Source organism: Herpailurus yagouaroundi, unplaced genomic scaffold, assembly GCF_014898765.1.
Source record: "Herpailurus yagouaroundi ecotype Mexico unplaced genomic scaffold, PumYag 190, whole genome shotgun sequence".
NCBI classification, from domain to species: domain Eukaryota; kingdom Metazoa; phylum Chordata; class Mammalia; order Carnivora; family Felidae; genus Herpailurus; species Herpailurus yagouaroundi.
The window spans coordinates 7,065,220-7,087,257 of NW_024412421.1; the positions used below are offsets into that span (position 1 = coordinate 7,065,220).

Below are 22,038 nucleotides of genomic sequence, written 5' to 3' on the forward strand. Positions count from 1 at the left end.
AAAATTAGCCACAGAAAGAGACACATGGAGCTATGTTGGAAGGTTTTGAACACAAAGCTTTCCCCATGGAGTCAGGTCCCAGCATTGATATGTGATGTTAGGCAGAGTATTGTCCCCCAGAGAAACTCACCTGAATGTCAGTGTCAGAGTTTTTATTGGAGCTCCATTAAGTAGACATGATTGATTGCCCACCTGGTTGATCTCAGCCTCCAAGTTAACTAATAATAGATGACTCAAAGCCTCTCACCCTAAATCACATGATTGGTCTTTCTGGTATGCCCAGCCCCACCATATGATCTAAGATGGACAGCTCCTGGCCTTAAACAAAGGCCTATCAGGTATGACATAAGTTATCTCCCAGAAGCTGAGGGCAGAGACCAAACCTCTCTTTGGGCAAGGCCAAATACTTTACTTTAAAAGTATACTTACTGTTAGAAAAATAAGCTTTTTAGAATTTTATTCAACCTTTGCTCATTCATTTATTCATCAGATGTTTTTTTTCTGTGTGATATATAGTGTGTTCGTCTCCAGGTAGATATAGACATAGTCCCAGTTCTATAGAGCTTACTTACTAGTGTATGTTTAGGATTTTGTTTCTTTGATTCAGTTAGTCAACACCTCCAAAATGGGATAGACCAAAATAATAGTCTGGGTTGAATTTTCCTATGGAATGAAATTGAAGCATTTGTTAACCTCTTTTAACAGTGTTTTTCAAACTTTTTTGACTGGGACCCAGTATAGAAGTATCTGTTTATGTTTGTGAATATATATTTGTAGCAGTGTGTGTGTTTTAAGATGTAACAAACATTTTACAAAACTCTGGTCTACTTCACTTATAAAGAATGTTAATGACTATCTACTGAATTAATGGCTCAAAATGAGATTTCAGCTCACAGTTCAAAAAACACTGTCTTAGACAGTAAGACCATCGAGAATAGTGTTGGCTTGTTATTAGAAGGAAATCAGCTTTAAAATGTAGGACCTGAACAGATAAGATCTGAAGAGGAATTGTGGTGCAAGAGTACTCCTTTCTATGCGATAGTTTCTAGATGATCACTGGGAAGTACAGTATGGCTAGTACAAATGTTATTCAATAGGGAAACTTATGAGGACATAAAACCAGTATGTTGTTCATTTTGCTTTGTAGCTATTTTCTCAGACCTGTTTAAGGTGATTTCTGATTCATCTTTCCTCTGATCTTAGTTTGGCTAGTCTTTCTTTTCATTCAGATTTCAGTCTAAATGGCCTCCTCAGGGGCGCCTGGGTGGCGCAGTCGGTTAAGCGTCCGACTTCAGCCAGGTCATGATCTCGCGGTCCGTGAGTTCGAGCCCCGCGTCAGGCTCTGGGCTGATGGCTCAGAGCCTGGAGCCTGTTTCCGATTCTGTGTCTCCCTCTCTCTCTGCCCCTCGCCCGTTCATGCTCTGTCTCTCTCTGTCCCAAGAAATCAATAAACGTTGAAAAAAAAATTAAAAAAATAATAATAATAAATGGCCTCCTCAGTTATACCTTTCCTGAATCCATACTAAAATCTTTACCCTACCACTTCGAATCACATCATCCTATTTTCATTCTCTGTGTAGCCTTTACCTTTACCTGATGTTTTCCCTATTTTCTTCACTCCTTCTCTAAAATCTTAGCTATATTAGAACAGGAACTTTGTCATCTTGTTTATTTACTCTTTTATTCCCAGCACATATAACAATGTCTGGCAGGTAGTATGTACTCAAATAATATATCTTGTATGAGTGATGTAGCTCATGTTCCTTTTAAACCCAAGACAGAATACACTTCTCTTGGTGAAACTAGAGTATACTGTAATTATCTTGTTCGTTATACCACATTTTTGTTTGTGCAGTCTAAGATTGAATTTGCTTTTTTGGCAAGCTCATTACACCATACACTTATTTAGCTTACAGTGAGCTAAAATTCCCTGGTATTTTTCACATGAGCTGCTGTTAAGGCATGTACCACTTATTTTTTACTTAAGTAGTTGTTTTGTGTATGTGTGCAAGCATGCCCATTTATAGATTCAGCCTCATAAGATTTTTTTTTAATCCGTATTTTTGGGTATGCGTTAAGAGGGAGGCTAATTAAGAACTAATGGTAGGGTGGCTGAAGAGAGATTAAGCTGAAATGAAAGGCCAGTAGGAACCCAGGAGATTGACCAGATGGCACCAGTTCACAAATTTAAATTGAAAATATTCATTTGGAGGGGTTTAGTGCAAGCTGAGGAAATAGAATCTGTTTGATAAATTTTGGAAGGTCTCACCTGACAGGATTAGGTTTGCTTCTTTCTATTCTTAAATGTAGCATGACTGCACCAGGTTCAGACTCAACATCAGGGTTACACTCTTTACTATCTGAATGATGTTCTCTGTCATGTTTTGCCTCCTTCCCTACCCTTCCTTTCCCATCCATCCCACCCCTCACACACTGTACCCTCAAGATCCTAGCTGTTTTTCAAAAACAGTCAGGGGAGCATTTTTAATTGTCCTGCGTCATTTATCAAACCTTAAATCACTGTGGCCTTCACAGCACTGTTCTTACAGGTCAGTGCCTCTCATGCTGTTACTAATTCTATCTTTTGTGCTCTGCCTCTCTGAAACCTGTATGGCTGCAACCAGTGTTTTTAGAGACAGTTTTGTTTTTCGTTTTTTGTTTTTTTTCCCCCCTAGAATAATTTCTCATTGTAAATTTTGTTTTCGAGTCTCCTGACTCCAGGTACTACATTTCCTACCTTACTGATCTGTCCATCCTTTTTTAGTTTCTGGTCATATGATGATACTTTTTTTCTTCCTTTAACTTTAAAAGTTCTATCTTTATAAAGTCAATGACACACAACTGCCATGCCTAGACTGTCATAAACACCAAAAGGGCATATTTAACATCCGTATATGGTTCTCATCACTTCTGTTTCCACAAATAATTTTTTTCTTGTGGTTAGAAGTATATCCAGAGATGCGGTTTCTTTCATTACTGTCTTTGCATTATGCAAGATGAAATTCTAATATGGGACAATTACATTATATTTTGTGATTTTTGAAATGCTTTTGACTTTTTATGGCTACTCTTCATTATCTAGTAAAATTATATTTCTTTTGCCTACAACTGCATATCAAGTTTACATGCCTTATTTTGTCTCCTTGCAAATGTATTTATTTTCCCCTCCTCTTAATGTCATTTATGTGTGTTAATAATCACTTGAGTATTCTAAGAGGTTTTTAGAAATTATCTCAGAATTCTGAAAATCAAAATTGGTTTTTCATAATGCATTGTATGGAAAAAATAAGTTGTCTTTCAACATAACTGATTCTCAATGCCTCCTTTAAAAGACTTGAAAGAGGTTTTTTCCTTGGTATTTATTTTATCAGTTCGTTTGGAAACACTGCCAAGAGAATTGCGAGTGTGATGTTAGTGATATCAAGCCAATTATGCAACTGCTTGGTTAATTTGCTTACACTATTGCCCTCCCACTCTATCAGGACCTGTCTGTCGAGGCTGTAAGAGTGCACTTCACCTTTGGGTTCTGTCAGAGTGCCATTGCCACACTCCAGTTTCTCTCTTAGTCTGGGGGGAAAGAAAACCCAATGATGGCAACTTGATAAACTGTTTTGGAGAGGTTACTGATTCCTAATAGAGTATCATAAATTTAATGCTCTATGAACTTTGGATCAATAGTCACCTGTATGGGAATGGTAGGCAATGGCAATACTTAGGAAAATGATTTTGTTTTTTAAGAGTTGAACTCTGCTGTTGTGTCATTGTGTTAGGTACTTGTCTCATCTGTGCCTGACCTCTTTCATCTGCAAAGTTAGAAATAATATTTGATTTTATTTTTAACCACATAGGAATATTGTGAAATGAAATAAGAAAATACACCAGAAATTATGGAAACTTTTGGGCTGGAAATTGGTTTGTGAATTAACACATTTAAACATCTTCAAAAATTTTTTTCCTGTGGTGCCTGGGTGACTCAGTCATTTAAGCATCTGACTTCAGCTCAGGTCATGATCTCATAGTTGCTGGATTCGAGCCCCTTGTCAGGCTCTGTGCTGACAGCTCAGAGCCTGCTTCAGATTCTGCGTCTCCCTCTCTGTCTGCCCTTCCCTCACTTTCTCTCTCTTTCTCTCTCTCTCTCTCTCTCTCTCTCTCTCTCAAAAATAAATAAACATTAAAAAGAAAAAATACTCCCCAAGAAGCATTTTAGAAAAGGTGCTATGGGAAGTTAATATTATTTACCAAAGTGATATTTACATATAATATTTTAATTTTTTTTATTGATGTGATGTTTTGAATTGTTGTCTGGAAATGGCCAAACGTCCCCTAAATGGCCAAAGCTGGGACAATTTAAACAACAAATAAATAATCATAGTACCAGATTATAATCCATAGAATAAAATAAATACCCATGAGTTTATACAATATATAGTGTATACTATATATAAATAATAGAATGAGTAAATAGAAGAGACAGCTTTTATTTACAGTAGAATTCCAATTGAAAATGTGGGAAGAATGATAACAATAGAAAATTTGCATTAGGCAAATACCATAATAATTGTTACAGGCAGGAACCATCAATGCATGTTATAATTACTAGGCAAATGTATATGAGAAATAAGGTATTTGTATAGTCTTGTATAGTAATAAGATACATATTAATTCTAAAAGGACAGGTTTATAGTAGAGAATCATGGTATAGGTACCACTTTAACCAAGGAATCGAAGCAACATCCCTAGTAAGTGATAAGATACACTGACATCACATATCCGATATGATTGATACGCTGAGGTGGGCAGAGTGTCACATTACAGTAGTAATGATGGTAATGTCGGAAGTCTCTGAGTATTTGTTTGCCAGGCACCATAGTAAGCACATTATCTGTTAGGTCTCACTACAGTCCTGGTATCACAAGGCAGATACTGATAATATTTCTCTTTTACAGATGAGGAAGCAGAGGCCCAAGTAAATGATGAAACTGGGACTAAAACCCAGGTCTGGCTGACTTCAGAGCCAATGCCTTAATCACAACATTATGTTGAGAATAGCTTGTAGTGTCATGGCTAATTTATAGACTGATGAATTTAGTATATTTAATGTTAAGGAAGTAGTAAACTTGGTGAGGTTTTTATTTTATTTTATTTTATTTTTTTCAACGTTTATTTATTTTTGGGACAGAGAGAGACAGAGCATGAATGGGGGAGGGGCAGAGAGAGAGGGAGACACAGAATCGGAAACAGGCTCCAGGCTCCGAGCCATCAGCCCAGAGCCTGACACGGGGCTCGAACTCACGGACCGCGAGATCATGACCTGGCTGAAGTCGGACGCTTAACCGACTGCGCCACCCAGGCGCCCTGTGAGGTTTTTAAAATATACTTTTTGATTTATCTGGAAGAAAATGAACCTTTTTTTTTTTTGAGTTTATTTATATATTTTGAGAAAGAGAAAGCACGAGCAGGGGAGGGCAGAGAGAGAGAGAGGGAAAAGGAGAATCCCAAGCAGGCTCCATGCTGTTAGCTCAGAGCACAACGGGGGATTCAGTCTCGTGAACCATGAAATCATGACCTGAGCCAAAATCAAGAGTCAGAGGCCTCATTGACGGAGCTGCCCAGGTGCCCCACAAAAGATGAACTTTTAAACAATACAGCATTGAAAAAGGAGTACACACTAATATAAAATAAAAGTTAAATATTACTTGTTTTCATATCATGAATGGCCTTTTTATAAATAAATTTTTCATAAATAAATAGACTTTTTCATCAAGTATTCAGGTATTTTTATTGAAACCACTTAGCAACCCTAAATCTAAAACTTGGATCCCCTTACTTCTCTGTATGTAATCATTTATTGATTACCTCATTCCTTCAGCATAAAGACAAAGTCCAGATATTTTAGCATTAACTTGTAACACCTTTGATGATCTAACCCATTACCTTTCAGCCCTTGTTGCTTATGATTCTTCTACACGCACCTCCTTTTCTTGTTATGCCACACTACTTGTTATTCCCTGAATATAACTTTTTAAATTTCTTTATTATATAACATTTCAAGTGTGCACCAAAGTAGACTATGCATCACCCAGCTACAATAGCCATCAATTTATAGGACACTGTTTTATCTGTACGATCCTCTAATTATCATTCCCACCTCCTGCATGGATTATTTTGAAGCATATCTCAATCATATCACTTCATCTATAAATATTTCAAATTATTATCTAAAAGGCAGAATTTTTTTGTCTTTAAAACACCACTGCAAGGGCACCTGAGTGGCTCAGTTGGGTAAGTGTCTGACTCTTGCTTTCAGCTCAGGTCATGATATCACTGTTACATGGGTTCAAGCCCCGCATCAGGCCCTGTGCTGACAGTGTGGAGCCTGCTTTGGATTCTCTGTCTCCCTCTCTGTCTCTGCCCCTCTCCTGCTCACTCACTCTCTCAAAGTAAATAATAGATAAACATTTTAAAAAACAAAAATAAAACACCATTGCAAAATCAGTTTAACACCTAATAAATAACTGTAATCAAATGTCTGGTCAAAGTTAAAATTCCGTACTATAATAAATTTATTTTTATAATTTTTTTTTATAGGTCACTATCAAAACAAGGGCTACTCATTACATTTGGCTAATAAGTATTTTAAGTGTCTCTTTTTCTCTCTTTTATCATTTAGCCTGAATCTCTTTTATTTATTTTAAATATTTTTTAATTTATTTATTTTTGAGAGAGAGAGAGAGAGCAGAGACAGAGTGTGAGTGGGGGAGGGACAGAGAGTGAGGGAGACACAGAAGCTGAAACAGGCTCCAGGCTCCCAGCTGTCAGCACAGAGCCACTCATGAACCACAAGATCATGACCTGAGCCGAAGTTGGATGCTTAACTGACTCAGCCCACCCAGGCGCCCCCTTAAATCTCTTTTAAATTTGTGGTTCCCCTTCATTTTGTTCCTTTGTGGAAGAGATGGAGTCATTTGTCTATAGTTTCCCACATTCTGGATTTTGCTGAATGCACCCCCGTGATAGCCTGTAACATGTTCCTCTCTCTCTGTGTTTCCTGTAAGTCACAAAACAAATTTTTATTTAGAAAAAAAAAAACTTTTATGAATATGTACTATTTGCCTGAATTGCTATGTGGATGATTAAAATAAAGGCAATACTTTTAATAGTATAACCTTTTCAATGTAAAATGCAATATTTATGACACTAAAAAAAGAATGTTGTGGTTAGCTAAAAGTGGAGACGTAGGTACTAACACAAGTCATAAGATAAGAGTAGGCCTTTTTTAGTTTGTGAACATGGCACTTCACAGATGTGAGGAAAAGCAAAGTAAAATAATTGCTTCACTTCTATCAAAAACTCTGAAAACAGATTTAAAGGTAAAACTCAGAAAAAGACTTTAACAGATTATAATTTGCTTTTATGTCAGTTTTTCCCCATTTCTCTTTAAAAGCAACTCTTTATCGGTAGCTTGCAGAAAAAATGTTGTGTATAATAAATAAAAAGACCAAAAGTAGTCATCACATTAATGTTTGACACATATTATACTAAAATTAACTTTAAACTTATTTTTAGAATGTTGGTTTTATATGAATATTTAAATAATTATTATAACTAGCAAACTGGCTTATAAACAAGTTAAGAGAACTAAGATGCCTTATAAATTCTTTATAATATCAAATTACTGTATTATACTTTCCCTTTGACAGCAGAATTTTTTTAATGTTTATTTATTTTGAGAGAGACAAAGAGAGGGGAGAGGGGCAAAGAGAGAGGAGGAGAGAGAGAATCCCAAGCAGGCTCCGTGCTGTCAGCACATATCCTGACATGAGGCTTGAACTCACAAACCATGAGATCATGACCTGGGCTGAAATCAAGAGTTGGATGCTTGGGGCACCTGGGTGGCTCAGTTGGTTAGGCATCCAGACTCGGCTCAGGTCATGATCTTGCAGTTTGTGGGTTTGAGCCCTGCATTGGACTCTGCTGACAGCTCAGAGCCTGGGCCCTGCTTCGCATTCTGGGTCTCCCTCTTTCTCTGCCCCTCCCGTGCTCGTTCTCTCTCTCTCTCTCTCTCTCTCTCAAAAATAAAACATTAAAAAAAAAAAAAAAAAGAGTGGTATACTTAACCCAAGTGCCCCTTGACTGCAAAATTTTTAACTCGAGATCTCTTGGCTTCCAGGACACCACTCTTCTGCTAATACTTTCCATTCTTGTAGTTTCTTTTTGTTTTCCTTCATTAGCTCCTCTTCATCCACCAACCCCTTGAACTTGGTGTTTTGGGGTTTCCCTAACTGGCTCTCTTCTGTTATTTCTACATTGTGTTTCTAGGCAATAACATTCATTTTTGCTCAATACTTGCTATCTCTATTCTATTTTATATAGTCTTCCATTGGAACCTCCATCCACCCTGACCCCAGTTCTGAAGCCTAACAATCCTCTCTTCTGAGAAAGGTTGGAAGATTTTTAGCTATAATGCAGTTTTGCCTGTGTTGTTGAAAAATTCCTTGTTCTGTGTTTTATTCTTGGTAAGGAATTGTATCTGTTTTATTATTTGAGACCTTTTATTCCTTCATACTGTTTTAAAAATATATGAAATAGAAATATATGTATTTCCTCCAATAAAGGAGCCTGTGTTCTATAGTACATGCATAGTAGCCATGTGACCATTCTCCCCTTCTTTTTTGGAAATTTATAATTTCCACTCGCGTCTATACACTGGTAATTCAATAATCTAAATTATTTATATACAACTAAAATATTTGAAATGGACAAATTCCCATTGGAATGTGGGTTGGGTGAGTGTTTGGGAAAATCATTCCATCAAGAGAGGAAAGATCTGACTCCCCCACCCCTCAGATTTTAATGCCTCTAATTTCTGAACAAATTCTTTTGCTTCTTTCTCTCAGGAAGGAAAAAGATGTAATAGGTGGTATGAAAACTTTTTTTTTTTTTAATTTTTTTTTTCAACGTTTATTTATTTTTGGGACAGAGAGAGACAGAGCATGAACGGGGGAGGGGCAGAGAGAGAGGGAGACACAGAATCGGAAACAGGCTCCAGGCTCCGAGCCATCAGCCCAGAGCCTGACGCGGGGCTCGAACTCACGGACTGCGAGATCGTGACCTGGCTGAAGTCGGACGCTCAACCGACTGCGCCACCCAGACGCCCCTGAAAACTTTTAAATTTTGTAGCATGTAGCATTCATAAAGGCTATATGCCATACTTTTTCATTCTGTTCTATTTCATCTGGACCCACTAAGTTTATATCATGAGTTGATACTAGGTAATGACCTGTGGTTTGAAAAACACTCATACCGTAAATCCTTGAGTTTCCCCAGTATGAAATATGATATACAGGATGCTCCATATATTCCTTTCAGTTGCTATCAGCATAATATATCACATATGAGATCATCTTTATGTTTTGCTATGACTTCTTTGTCTTATAAACATTTAGATATGATATTAGTATATGTGCCTTCTTTTTGTATGTTTTTTTGTCCTTTACCATATGGATTTTGTGAGAGCAAGATCTTTGCCTTTATTTTTGATTTTTAAACAACTTGTGTTAAAAAAATATTTTGAAACTATGACAAACTTACAGAAGAATCACAAGTGAAATACAAAGAAATTCTTTGACTTTGTAAAGAATTGGAGAGTAGATTGCAGACCTAATGTTTCATCATCACCAAAGATAAGGAAGATATTTTTCTGTATAACTACAGTGTAACCATAACAAGTGGGAAATTGATACAGCAAAGCTGTTGGGATGAGGAGGAAAATAGAACAAAATATAATTAAGTGGACTTGACAGAATTTGATGAGTGCCTATATAAGGGAAAAGAGAAAGACTGTATGGCATTAAAAAAAGCACATCAGCTATCCTTTTGTATGTTTGTGTATATGTGTGAATTGAGAAATGACCTACATTAAAAATGTTCAGTTACTTAACACCTCAGTAATTGATGTTCTGTGGGAATATCATTTTAAAATATTGCATGCTAATACAGAAGAAATATATGACCATGGACTTCTCTATTACTGTCCACTGTTAAGATTTATTGTTAAACAATTGGGATTTTGAGTCAAGGAATAGAATCTGTTGAAAAACTTTAATGGGAGAAGTGATATATTTTGGAAATCATCTTAGGTTCTGAGGATAGTGTCAGCAAGTTAAGGATATTGAAAGAAAACAGCGAGAGAATTGACATCATCTTTTCCAACCCTACCCTCTCTGAGGATCCAGTCTCAAATTTTCAGTTACTAGAGCTTTTAAACTTAACCACACACATCTACACATCCTTTCTTGCCTAGACTTCCTATTTCTTTTACCTTCTCATACCTAGCCTTGGTCTAGAAGCCAAGCATTGATCCTTCCTGCTCTTCACCCACCCATATCTGGTTGATCTCTACATCTTGGAAAGGGCACTGGGAAAAATTAATTTCATTCTAGCTTTATTACTAGTGTCTCTGCAATTTTGAGAAAGTCACTTAGTTTCTTTGTATTCAGATTAATCTGTGTAAACTATGATATTTGAACCACATATGATACCATATAGTGGTTAGGAGTATGGTTCTCCTAGTGAGTTCTTTGCCTTTTGATCCCTGCTTTATCAGTCAGCAGCCGTGTGATCTGGAGGGAATTATTTCTTCATGCCTCAGTATCCTCAGCTGTAAGTGCATGGCTCACAGGGTTGTTTTGAAGATTAATGGAGTTGCTATATGTGTAATATGAAGAGTAGTGCCTGGAACACAGTAAGGATTAAATAAATGTTAGCTCTTACCATTACTGTTACCATTATGATTTTTCTTTCTTGCTCTCAGGTCGTTCTTACTTTTTGCAATACTGCTCTAAGAATGTATCTATCATTTGCTACTCCTTTCCTTTCCATTATCACTATTATCCTACTATTGTTTAGGATTAAGTTAGTTGTTAGGTGAAAGATGCTTAGAGTAGTGCCTTGAACTTAGTAAGCACTCAGTAAGTAATAAGCCCTTACTGTTGGTTATTGTGATTTTTGTGTAGATGACCCCTCAGGGCAGTCAGATCCTCTCCTTGCCTTTCCTGGTTCTGTAAACCTTAATTTCCTCCCCTGCCTTCCAGTTGGTCTTAATTCGTGATCAGTCACATAATATTACTCTGTGTTGAGACCTTTGGTTTAAAAGGGAAAAAAACAAAAATTGTTCTTTGATAGAAATATCAGATAACTTGCCAAGACCGACTGAAAAAAAAATGGTATTAATGAAAGAAGTAAACTTGAATTTTAAAGCAGTGAAAATTTTGTTTTAGGTACTTAAGGGCATTTCTTATTATTTCAGCCTCAGTTTTTTATAGAAAGAGAAGCTGTATTGCTGAAATTCAGGAAGACTTGTTATTTATTTTTAGCAAGGGACTAAAACCAAAATTTAATCCGAAAAACTCAGCAGTTCATTTAAAATAGAACATGAGGAGTCAAGGTCAGGAATTTCATGTGTTTTTGATGTTAGAAATATTCATTAGTATATTTTTCCAGGTTTAAATACGGAAAAAATGTAAGTGTTGTTATTTGCTCTCTGTGGGCATATAGGCAGCTCTCCGTGTGTTCTTTTCAAAATCTTAAACTTCTCTTTAGAATTTAAATGAAAATAGCCTCATTTGTCTGTTTTAAAAATCACAGTGTTAGCTTTTGTTAGAAGAATCCGAAGAGAACTCACCTAATTTCTTAAGGAGAAGTCACTTGTTATGTGTGACCTGCTCTTTAACCCTTGCTGGTCTTTAGCTCTTCTCCTAGTTCCAGTATTTTATGGTGTCCTGGAGAAAAGTATTTTTCTCCAGTAAAAATTGCATTGGATTCTTTTTTTTTTAATATTGATAGCTGCATAAAGCCATTTCACCACAGTTTGAGTTTTCAGATGTTCTTCTAAAATCAGCTTTTACGTATATTTTCTAAAACTTTACTGCAGGAAATGGCAGAGTGAGAGTTAATGTGTTACATGGAGGGAAGAACAGTCCATTGGGGGTTAAATTGCAGAGTCTAATGGAATAATAACTGGTAGCACCATCTGCTGGCCTACTTCCGCAGAAGGAGTCAGTATTTTTAACGACATCTCTAATATTCATGCTGATGCATTTTGATGCTTTGTGCATTCATTTCTTTCTGTGCTTTGTTGGAATCTGGCTATCTGCTTACAGCTATTGAGGAAACCCAGCTTTTTAGGAGGGGTTTATAGCCTTTTTCATATCTAAATAGGATGAACAGTGGATATAAACTTGCCAAGGCAGAAATGTGTTGATAAATCACAATGTGTGTTTGTGGAGGGTTGTGCATCTCTTGGTTGCAGCTTGCTAAATAGGCCATTTAGGAATCTTCTTTCAATGCTTTTTTCTTGAGCACTGCCTGGGGTGGTGAAAAAGCAGAGGGCAAGCCTTTGTCTGACGCCAAAAATGTCTTCAGTGAAGAGGCCAAGAGGAAGGGTAAGTGAAAGCCTGAATGAGTGGGAGGAGGAGGGGTTCTTTGGGCTAAAAGGCTAATGGGATTGAATAACCTTCCTTATTACTGGCTGCTGCTGCGGGAGTCGTACTGCATCGCCATCTTGAGCTTGTTGCTGTTTTCTCGAGTCTTGGTTATTTGTTATAGCCTGTAGGCCTTAAGGTGGCATTTTAGTGAGCGTTCTAAACCCTCCTTCCTTTCCCAGTGCTGCAGCACTGCTATGAAACCTTTGATGAGGCAGGTATAGAAAAGATATCCAGTGAAGCACACTGGAATCAGCATGAAAATGTGTTTGGAAATTCCTGGTGGTTTTTTCCTTTGCTATAGTCAGAGGCATGTTTACGGGTAAGAACATAACAAAACTGTGATCTAAGTATATGTGGATGAATGCGTGTTTGAAGAGGATATTCTTTTTTAAATGCTGTTGATCTGCTTCCTGTGATATTGCTAAAATATTAATAATTTTAACGTAAAACTGTAAAACTTGTTTTTTTTTCCAGAATTGCTTGAGCAAAATAATTATGATACAGAGAGAGGAAAAAAAAATCCACATTTAACTCTTTCACGGAAAAACTAAAACTTTCTCTAATTTTAAGTATGGGAATGTCTGTTTACTAACTAGCTATGTTGCTGCGTAGATTGCACATTAAAAAATGATTTAAATGATTTTGGGTTCTAGTTCTAATTTCTTGTAAAGCAGAGAAGCTTTGTATTTCTAAAAATAATTATAAACTATAAGGAGTATTCTAAATCAAAATTGCTGTTTTAAATTTATCAATAAATTCCACAGTTCTGGAGTGAAAAGGAAAGAAAAGACTTTTATTTCAAATGTACAGAATATTTACAGGACAAAATTTGAATCAGCTAACTAATCAAGAATGCTGTGAAAATATTAGTGAATCTACGTTATCCTTCTTTAACCGTTTTTAAAAGCAGTAGTTGAGCTTTTTTATATACCAACACTAATTCCTAGATCAGCAAAATGTTACAATTTTACATTTGTTTGTAGCACTCACATGTTGGCTCACGTATTTTACTTCGTTGAGCATAACTTTAAATGTTCAAATATTTATGTTAATCGTTTAGCTGTACTTTGGCATGTTGTGTAAAAAGTATTCTGATTTCTCTAGCCTCCATCTTCCAAGAAGAGTGACGGTTCTGGGACATACACTAAGTTGCAGAATACCCAGGTGAGGATCATGTCTGAGAAGAAACAGAGAAAAAAGGTGGAATCAGAAAGCAAGCAAGAAAAGGCTAATCGGATAATATCAGAGGCCATAGCAAAAGCAAAGGAGCGTGGGGAACGCAATATTCCACGAGTAATGAGTCCTGAGAACTTTCCTAGTGCTTCAGTTGAAGGAAAAGAGGAAAAGAAAGGTAGACGGATGAAATCCAAGCCAAAGGACAAAGAGAGCAAAAAAACAAAAACTTGTTCAAAGTTGAAAGAGAAGACAAAAATTGGGTAAGTTGGTTTCGAAATCAATGTAATTCCTTTGAATTTTTTTGTCAAAGTGCAGTCTGTCTCATCTTTTACTTTTGATTTGCGTGTGATGTATTTTGTTCCTACTTTGAAGTTTTAAGTTGTTAGATACTATGTGTACCTTACTTCCTTTTTGAATGAATTGAGTAATTAAGACTTACTGCGTTTTAATCTTCTCTGAACATAGCTTTCTGTATATTAATATTAGTAAAAGAAATTTAAAATAGGAGAACATTGCATACATAGAACAGAAAAAGGAAAACAAAACCAAACCCATTGCTGTGCCAGTTCCAAATTCACTTCCTTGGTAGGAAGTGCACTGAAATATTTTTATCAGGTTTCTTTACCTCTTAGTTGTACTTCATTGGGCACCTTATAGATTGGAAACGTGAAATACAGTATTTTTTCAAAAACCCACAACTTTGGACTAAATGGAATAGCAGGAAAACCAAGACCACGTAAATCAACGATGAGCAGTGTTCAGCTCTCCCTGGTTTACTCCCTCACTTTCTCTCTGATTTACTTTATGTAATAAAGAGGCCAGGTGAGGATTAATGCTCCAAGAGAATTATAAGGACAAGGAATTGCTCTAGGAGGGTACATTAATGCTCAGTGTTTTTATCTGATGACTTATCTAATACATTTTCAAAAATAAAATGTAATAAATGTTAATATATGTATTATATGCAAGTTTTTGCATGCAAGGGTAAGAATAACCCAGGGCCAACAGTTTAGAGTTATTTTTGCAGAAATATTTGGTCATTTTTGAAGGCTTTATGTGAAATTTTAGATAAGGTGTTCAACCTGTTTTCTTTTTTTCCACACAAAAGAGTACATGGTAAAGAATTTGTTTATTATGAAAATCTTCATTTGCGTAAGAAATTACTGATACACTGTATAGATACCGAGAACTGACAAAAATTTGTAAGACATTGATTCTCGGCATTTTAAATGCAGTCACCAAACTGAATTATATTGTTATGGCTTGATGCCTTTCCATCCCAACCATTAAATAACATGGGCTCTCTTGCCGTAATAGAGCAGTGATTAATATTTGTGATTTTGCATTTTATTTGCAGACAGCTAAAATGAAATTTGAAAGTTAAATTTCTACTCTTTTTATATTTAATGGTTTGGGCATGAAAGTATCTGATTTTTCCAATATTCTCTCTAGTTTTAAATAGGAAACCCTGTATTTAATCGTTCAATGCATTAAGAGTTAGTATAATTAAAGTTTTTCAGTTTTAACTTACACAGATACATAGGCAAAGAGGGTACTATTTGGAAGGGCATTCAAAAAATAATGCACAAACCAAGAGAAACTGGTAAAGAAACTTCAAAAGTTATAGTAACTTTAAATTTAGGAGGGAATAATATCTTTTAGAGGCAAAAGATACAAGAAGTAAATCTGGTTCAAGAAAAGCAATGTACATAAGGGGATATTAGGAAATAATTATAATAGAGAAACATGGATTTTTGGAAAATGTAATGTAGGGAGTAGTAACATATCACAGTAGAATGCTTGACTTATCCTGGGGTATTTATATTTTTGTTAGAAATAGATTATTAAATGATTTTAATACTGCACAGCATTGATCAATTTAGTAATTGTTTTTAGAGATAGCATTCTTGAGAAAATAGGTGAGAATTGTTCTGAAAAGATAAGTACGTGGCAAGACACTGAGGAGTTACTAGAGAAAAACTTGTTGAGAATATAAGAACATCCTTTTGATAGAGGAATTTATAAGTTGCAGCCAAGTAAGTGAAATGGAAGCTTACCTGTTCTAGTCAGCTGAAATATTTTCACTACTGTGCTTTCCAGTAAGCTGCTATTTAAATTTTGAATTTGCCAAGTTTTTAATTTCTGTGTGGAGTCATCATTTAAGTAGTTTAGTTGCATAATTTTAATTAACAGTATTTCATGATATATTAAACATTTGCTTGAAAAAGTTTTATTTTTCTATTAGTTTGAGAAAATTAGCTGTTGGTAATATCAAATGATAGGTATCAGATGAAGTTGAAGGGAATGTGTGCTGGAGCTTAACCACCAGCAGTGTGAAATAGAAACTTTAAGAGTAACTAAATTTGTAAACAGTAAGTTATGGTTGATATATAATCAGAATTGGTGTTTATTTAACCCATGCGTGTCATTGTTTTGCTTCTGCTTGCTTGCTAGTGTGCTTGAAACCTTTTTATTATTTCTGCTACTTTTGTAGATGAATTTTTTAATACAAGGAAAAAAGTATCCTTTTCAGAGCACTTTTGTAGAGTCTCATTTAATCTTCACACCTCTGTGAGTTAGGCTGGTGCACAGTGGGCAAATTTGATTAAGTTCTTTGACTTTGGAGCCTGGAACATTTGTACAAATTCCCGTTTTGTCACCTATAAGCAGTGTGACCCTGGACAGATACTGAACTTCTCAAGCTTTAGTTGCCTCTTGTGTGAAAAGGGGATAATGATAGTATTTGCCTCATTGTGTTATTTTGAGAATGAAATAATTTAATAACATTTAAAGCATATGGAGCAGTACCTGGAATGTAATAAATGTTAGCCATTATTGTTTTCTGAGAGCATAAATAGCACGTAGCTATTTAGGGAGAAGGCTGTGGCCATGAGCCACGCCCCTTCTTTCAAGCCTAAACTTTCACTCACCTGCCTAGATTCTCTATTAAGGCTCTGAGACCAGTTAAATGAGACCAGTTAAAAAATCGAGCAGAGAGTGCTCAATTTAGTAGCACATATACTTAAAAAAAAATCAAATGGACAAACAAAAGCAGTTGCTAATTTTTAAGAGGGGTAATAGGTTACTAATGGCTGTTTTCATATGAGCATGCTTCTTCTGCTTATCAAGTAGTTAGAGTAGCATTTAGGAGGGGTAAATTTTGTTTGAAATATGCCTGGAGTTTGAAAGGGTTGCCCACACTATTATGTGGAAGAGTGTGAGTTGAAATGGAAATGGCAGGTGTGAAATAAAGAGTGAGGTAGGGCAGGAAACAACCTTTTTCTATTTTAATGTTGTTCATGATCTTGGCAGTCAGGTTCTAACAAGCTCCCTTTCATGTAGAATATCAGATTTTTTTTAGTAATAGTAGGTGCGTAATAGATGCTTCATGAAAGGAATAGAATGAATTTTGTCGAATGGATAAATGAGTGAAAGGTTAAGTATCAAATGGCACCAAATGGATGAATTTGATTTGTTAAATCAAAAACAGAAATGGCAAACTAATCCTTCACTGAAACCACAGGAATATAACTAATGGCTTAGTAACAGTAGAAAGTTAAATTATAAAATAAATTCATTCTATGACTTCAAGTAGAATTTTCTTACGGCTCTATTTGTGATTTGAGATTGTGTGGTAGAATATCACATGAATTGGGGCACCTGGGTGGCTCAGTCAGTTGAGCATCTGACTCTTGATTTCGGCTCCGCTCATGATCTCGGGGTCATGGGATCAAGCCCCATGACAGGCTCTGCCCTGAGCATGGAGCCTGCTTAGGATATTCTCATTCTCTCTCTCTCTCCCTCTCTCTCTCTCTCTCTCTCTCTCTCGTTCTGCTCCCCTACTGTGCTTGCTCGCTCTCTCTCTCTGAAATAACTTTTTAAAAAATTTAAAAGGAATATCACATGATTTGATTGAAGCATTTTTAAATTTGTGGTTTGTAGTTTTGACATTTAAATTATGTTTATGTGTTGCCAATTAGGATACTTCTTCATATTACAGATTACAGATTATTGGACTGATATAGGTAGAATGATTTTGATACTTAACAATGTTTTGTGGCCCATAATTTTAATCAGTAGTAGTCCTTCATGATTAAACTTCCTGTCTTCTTTTTTGTGCCGTCCATAGTTATTCTTTCTGTATGCTAGATGTTAGGTGCTAGAAGTAGCCTTTCTCTTTAGTTAAAGCAGAAAACATCTAAATATTCAAGTAGAAATTAAGGATGTCATGTCATAAAGGAAAATGAACATAATTAAATTTTGAAATTATATTGTGCCCTTTTTTGCTATAGTTTGAAATTCCAAGAAGGAAGAGGGAAAATAACATTTATTAATTACCTAATATCATATATATACACATATATGTATGTATGTGTTTTTTAAACAAAACTAAATGTAAGTTTGTCCATATGCATGTCTATAGAGATATATTTATATCTAAATAACAAAATATATAGAGGAAAAAATGAACAAACAAAATCCGAGGGAAAAATACAATGAATCATCAGAAATTGAGAATTATCACTTTACAGTCCATGTTATTAATAAAGTGACAAGACCCTGATTGAATTTATTCAAAATAGTAACAATTTGATATGTCTGGATAAAATATAAATGTATTAATTATTTCTAGGCACATGAAACTTTGAAAAATGTATGGTGTACATTTATTATGTATTTTTAATTATTAACCATATACCATTAGTAGTCTATAGAAATTCTATAGTTTTTAAACGCCAAGCAGGTAAAATGTTTTGTTGATTTCACTCTTTAGATCTAAACTTAAACTCAGTGAAAATCTGAAACACATTCATCTGCAGAAAGAATTGATACAGTATACATTATTTGTTATCATGAATTTAATGAAGATTTACAGTTCCATTTTTAAGAAGTATACCTTTATGTAAAATGTAAGACCTTACTAAGTTCTGTTATTACCAAACAATGTGTTGTATGTATTTCATTGAATCTAAGATGTCATTGATTAATAAGAGACACGAATAATTTATGTGTAAGAAAGAAAAAAAATATTGCAAGTTAAAACTATGGCATATATTTGATTATTAAATGAATCGATTTCAATAGATGTTAATATGTGGGAATGTATTAGATGTGGGAATCAATAGATGTTAATATGTATCTTAGAACAACTAAAGTAAAGCTTTTGATTTAATGCTCCTACTCTGTCAATGTTTTTTAGCATAAACACCATTTTCTTTTTTTTTAAGTTTATTTATTTTGAGAGGCAGAGTGAGTGAGTTCATGTGAGTGGGGGAGGGGAGGGGAGAGAGAGAGAGAGAGAGAGAGAGAGAGAGAGAATTCCAAACAGGCTCCATGCTGTCAGTGCAGAGCTGGACATGGGGGCTTCATCTCATGAACCATGAGCTCATGACATGAGCCAAAATCATGAGTCCAATGCTGAACCAACTGAGCCACCCAGGCGCCCGCCTTTTCTTTCTTAAAAGCAAAGTATTTTTTAAGAATAAGAAACTATGCTGGTACATATGTGGACTATGATTAATATTTAGCTAATACTTATATCCTAAGTATATGAAACAATTCAGTGGATTCAATTAAAAAAAAAAATCCTTTCTGTCCTTAAACACGAAGTCTTTTATAGTCCCAAATTACCAAGAGCATACAATACAATGTTACTTTCACAAATTAAAGGATTAACTAAAATAAAGAATCCTTTTAAAACTTATTTTTCCCAAAGGAGTTTAAGCTGGAGTCTTGTGTTGACCCTAAATTGGAGAAATTTCACCAGATTAAAAGTGTTTCTTAAAAAAAAAGTTTATATTTTATGACTTTAAAAATAGTCACACTGCCTTTCAACATTGTAATGTGAAATAGTATTTTTGCTTCTTTCCTTCACTTATGATGAATTGGATGCATTAATTACAACAAATGGACTAATTGGGGAAGATTCATTGTTTGTCCAATTATTGCAAAGAGAGAATCAGCAGGGGGCAATTACAGATTGACACTGTGTAGAATGCAACTTGTTACCAGCCTCTACTAATAAACATGTGGGCAGGATTCAGATGAGTGCATAAATTACATCTGAAAATCAAATATAGATGTCAAGTATAAACACTGAGGTTTTGTAGTGCCTATACTTATCAAATGAATTAACATTTCAAATTTATACTTAGTTTGAAATTGCCCTTTGCTGTCTGAAACAAGCAATGTTTTGATATTTAGTTCTTTCACTTGCCTGAATATCTGTTGCTGCAATTTGCTAACATTGATAACAGATTCCTTTAATGAAAAATTTAAAAACAAGCTTGTGAAAAGCCTTTATTATTAATATATTCTGTATTTGGCACTTTACTTTGGTGATATTTCTAAGAATAGCAAACTGTCAGTTTATTTGAAGAATGTGTCTGTAATGAAATTTTAGTTTCATTTATAATGAAATCTTATTTTAGAATTCACACAGTAGACTCTGATCCATGATTGGGTATTTTACTTGTCTGATTTTATTTTTTCTACTTTTGGATCATCTGATTTCCCTCACATAATATTTATGGGAATCATTTGTTATTATACATGCAGTAGAGATTTCCGGTTGTTTGAAAATCAGATAAATTTTAACCATATTTACAAAATGACAATAATAGTTTCATATTTCTCTGTATCCATTAAACTATGTATATTTATTGATATTAAGTATCTATTGACTGGTTGAAGTGTAATGTCATTTTATTTTAAAATCAGTAAGATGTGTTCTTAAAAAGTAGACCAGGAATAAAGGACCTTTATTGTCTTTTACTAAACTTATGACTTGGGCAGTTTATTTCACCTTCTGGTGCTGAAGTTTCCCTATTAGTATCATAGACCCGTACCTTATCTATGTCAGAATTTTTCTCAGGATCAACTGAGATATTGTAGGCAAAAGCACTTTGGTATTTTAAGTGCTCTATGAATATAAAATAGTTTTATTATCCTGAATACTTGTTCATAGAGTTTTCAATGACAATAACTCTGAACCAGTGGTTCCCAAACCTAGTGGAACATCAGAATGTCTTCAGGAATTTTTTAGAAGTCCGATTGGAGTCCCACTTTACTAGATCAGAATCATAGGGTTGGGACCAACAAATCAGTCATTTTTTTTTTAACTTTTTATTTTGAACTAATCTCAGACTTGCAGAAATGGTCAGAGTTCCTTTAGACTCTTCACCCAGCTTCCTCAAAGGTTAACATTTATATAACCAAAGCACTGTTGTCAAAGAAAACACACACACACACACACACACACACACACACACACACACACACACACACACTGACACGATTCTATTAACTTAGAGATCTCATGTAAATTTTGTCAGTTCCATTTTTTTAGCCAGGAATCTACATTTCACTGTGTTGTCATCCCCCCTTACACCACCTCCAATTCAGGACAGTCCTCAGCCTTTGTCTTTTATGGTGTTTTTGGTTGTAAAGCTTACTAGCCAGTGATTTTGTAGAATGTCTCTCCGTTTGGGTTTGTCTGAGGTTTTCTGATTAGGAGTCTTTGTTTTTAACAGACAGCCTTCCAATGAAGGCTGCCTCACACATTTAGGAATTACTCATCAATACCAACCTGATTTTTGTTCCCCTTTGTAGTGTCACCTATATAACTGTTTTAGAACTTTATAATAAACCAATATGTCTTCATTGTTTCCAAGAATCAGTGTTCTGTGTAAGTAACCCTAGTTTTTAAATCTTAAAATATATCTATATTTTACTCAGAAATATGTCCGTCAAGCATGACTTAATGTTTTAGAATCAACTTGTCTCCTACCATGGAAATGTACCGTTTTTGAACAGAAAGGTCATGTGTAGATATTTAGAACTTTGAAAGGTTTATGTGGAAAACTACTATATTTGAAATATCTCTTACAAAGTTAGGATTTAAAAGAGAGTTTTGCCTGGATTAAGAATGGTTAATGAGTTCATGGAAAAAGATACCTGTACCAGGCCTATAGAACAACATTGGAAGAAAATACAGAATATACAGAAAATAAAATTTAAAAGGCACTGTTTTGTTTTGAAGAATATGTTTCAAGTAGGGGCACCTGAGTGGCTCAGTTGGTTAAGTGTCCAACTTCAGCTCAGGTTATGATCTCACGGTTCAGGGTTCGAGCCCTATGTCATGCTCTGTGCTGAGAGCTCGGAGCCTGGAGCCTGCTTTGGATTCTGTGTCTCCCTCTCTCTCTGCCCCTCCCCCACTCACAGTCCCTCTCTGTCTCTCAAAAATGAATAGATGTTAAAAAAAATTTTTTTAAGAACATTTTTCAAATAATTAATATAATGAAGGCTTATCTAAGTTATTACGGAAAATATTTTTATCTGACTTACCCTTCTCAGCCAAAAAGGGTGGATGTCTAAA

At 35.2% G+C, this 22,038-nt stretch overlaps 1 protein-coding gene across 9 annotated transcripts in view; it reads left to right on the plus strand.

The window, feature by feature from the left end:
* Window positions 1-22,038, plus strand: part of CHD9 (chromodomain helicase DNA binding protein 9) — a 240,894-nt gene that overhangs the window by 116,651 nt on the left and 102,205 nt on the right. For 5 of the 9 annotated variants that reach the window (XM_040498014.1, XM_040498017.1, XM_040498016.1 and 2 more), the window contains exon 3: window positions 13,590-13,921. In XM_040498014.1, the coding sequence (XP_040353948.1) occupies window positions 13,590-13,921 (332 nt within the window). Of the gene's footprint in view, window positions 1-12,081; window positions 12,444-12,542; window positions 12,805-13,589; window positions 13,922-22,038 lie in introns of those variants that run through there. The other 4 variants (XM_040498019.1, XM_040498020.1, XM_040498021.1 and 1 more) reach the window with 3 other exon arrangements.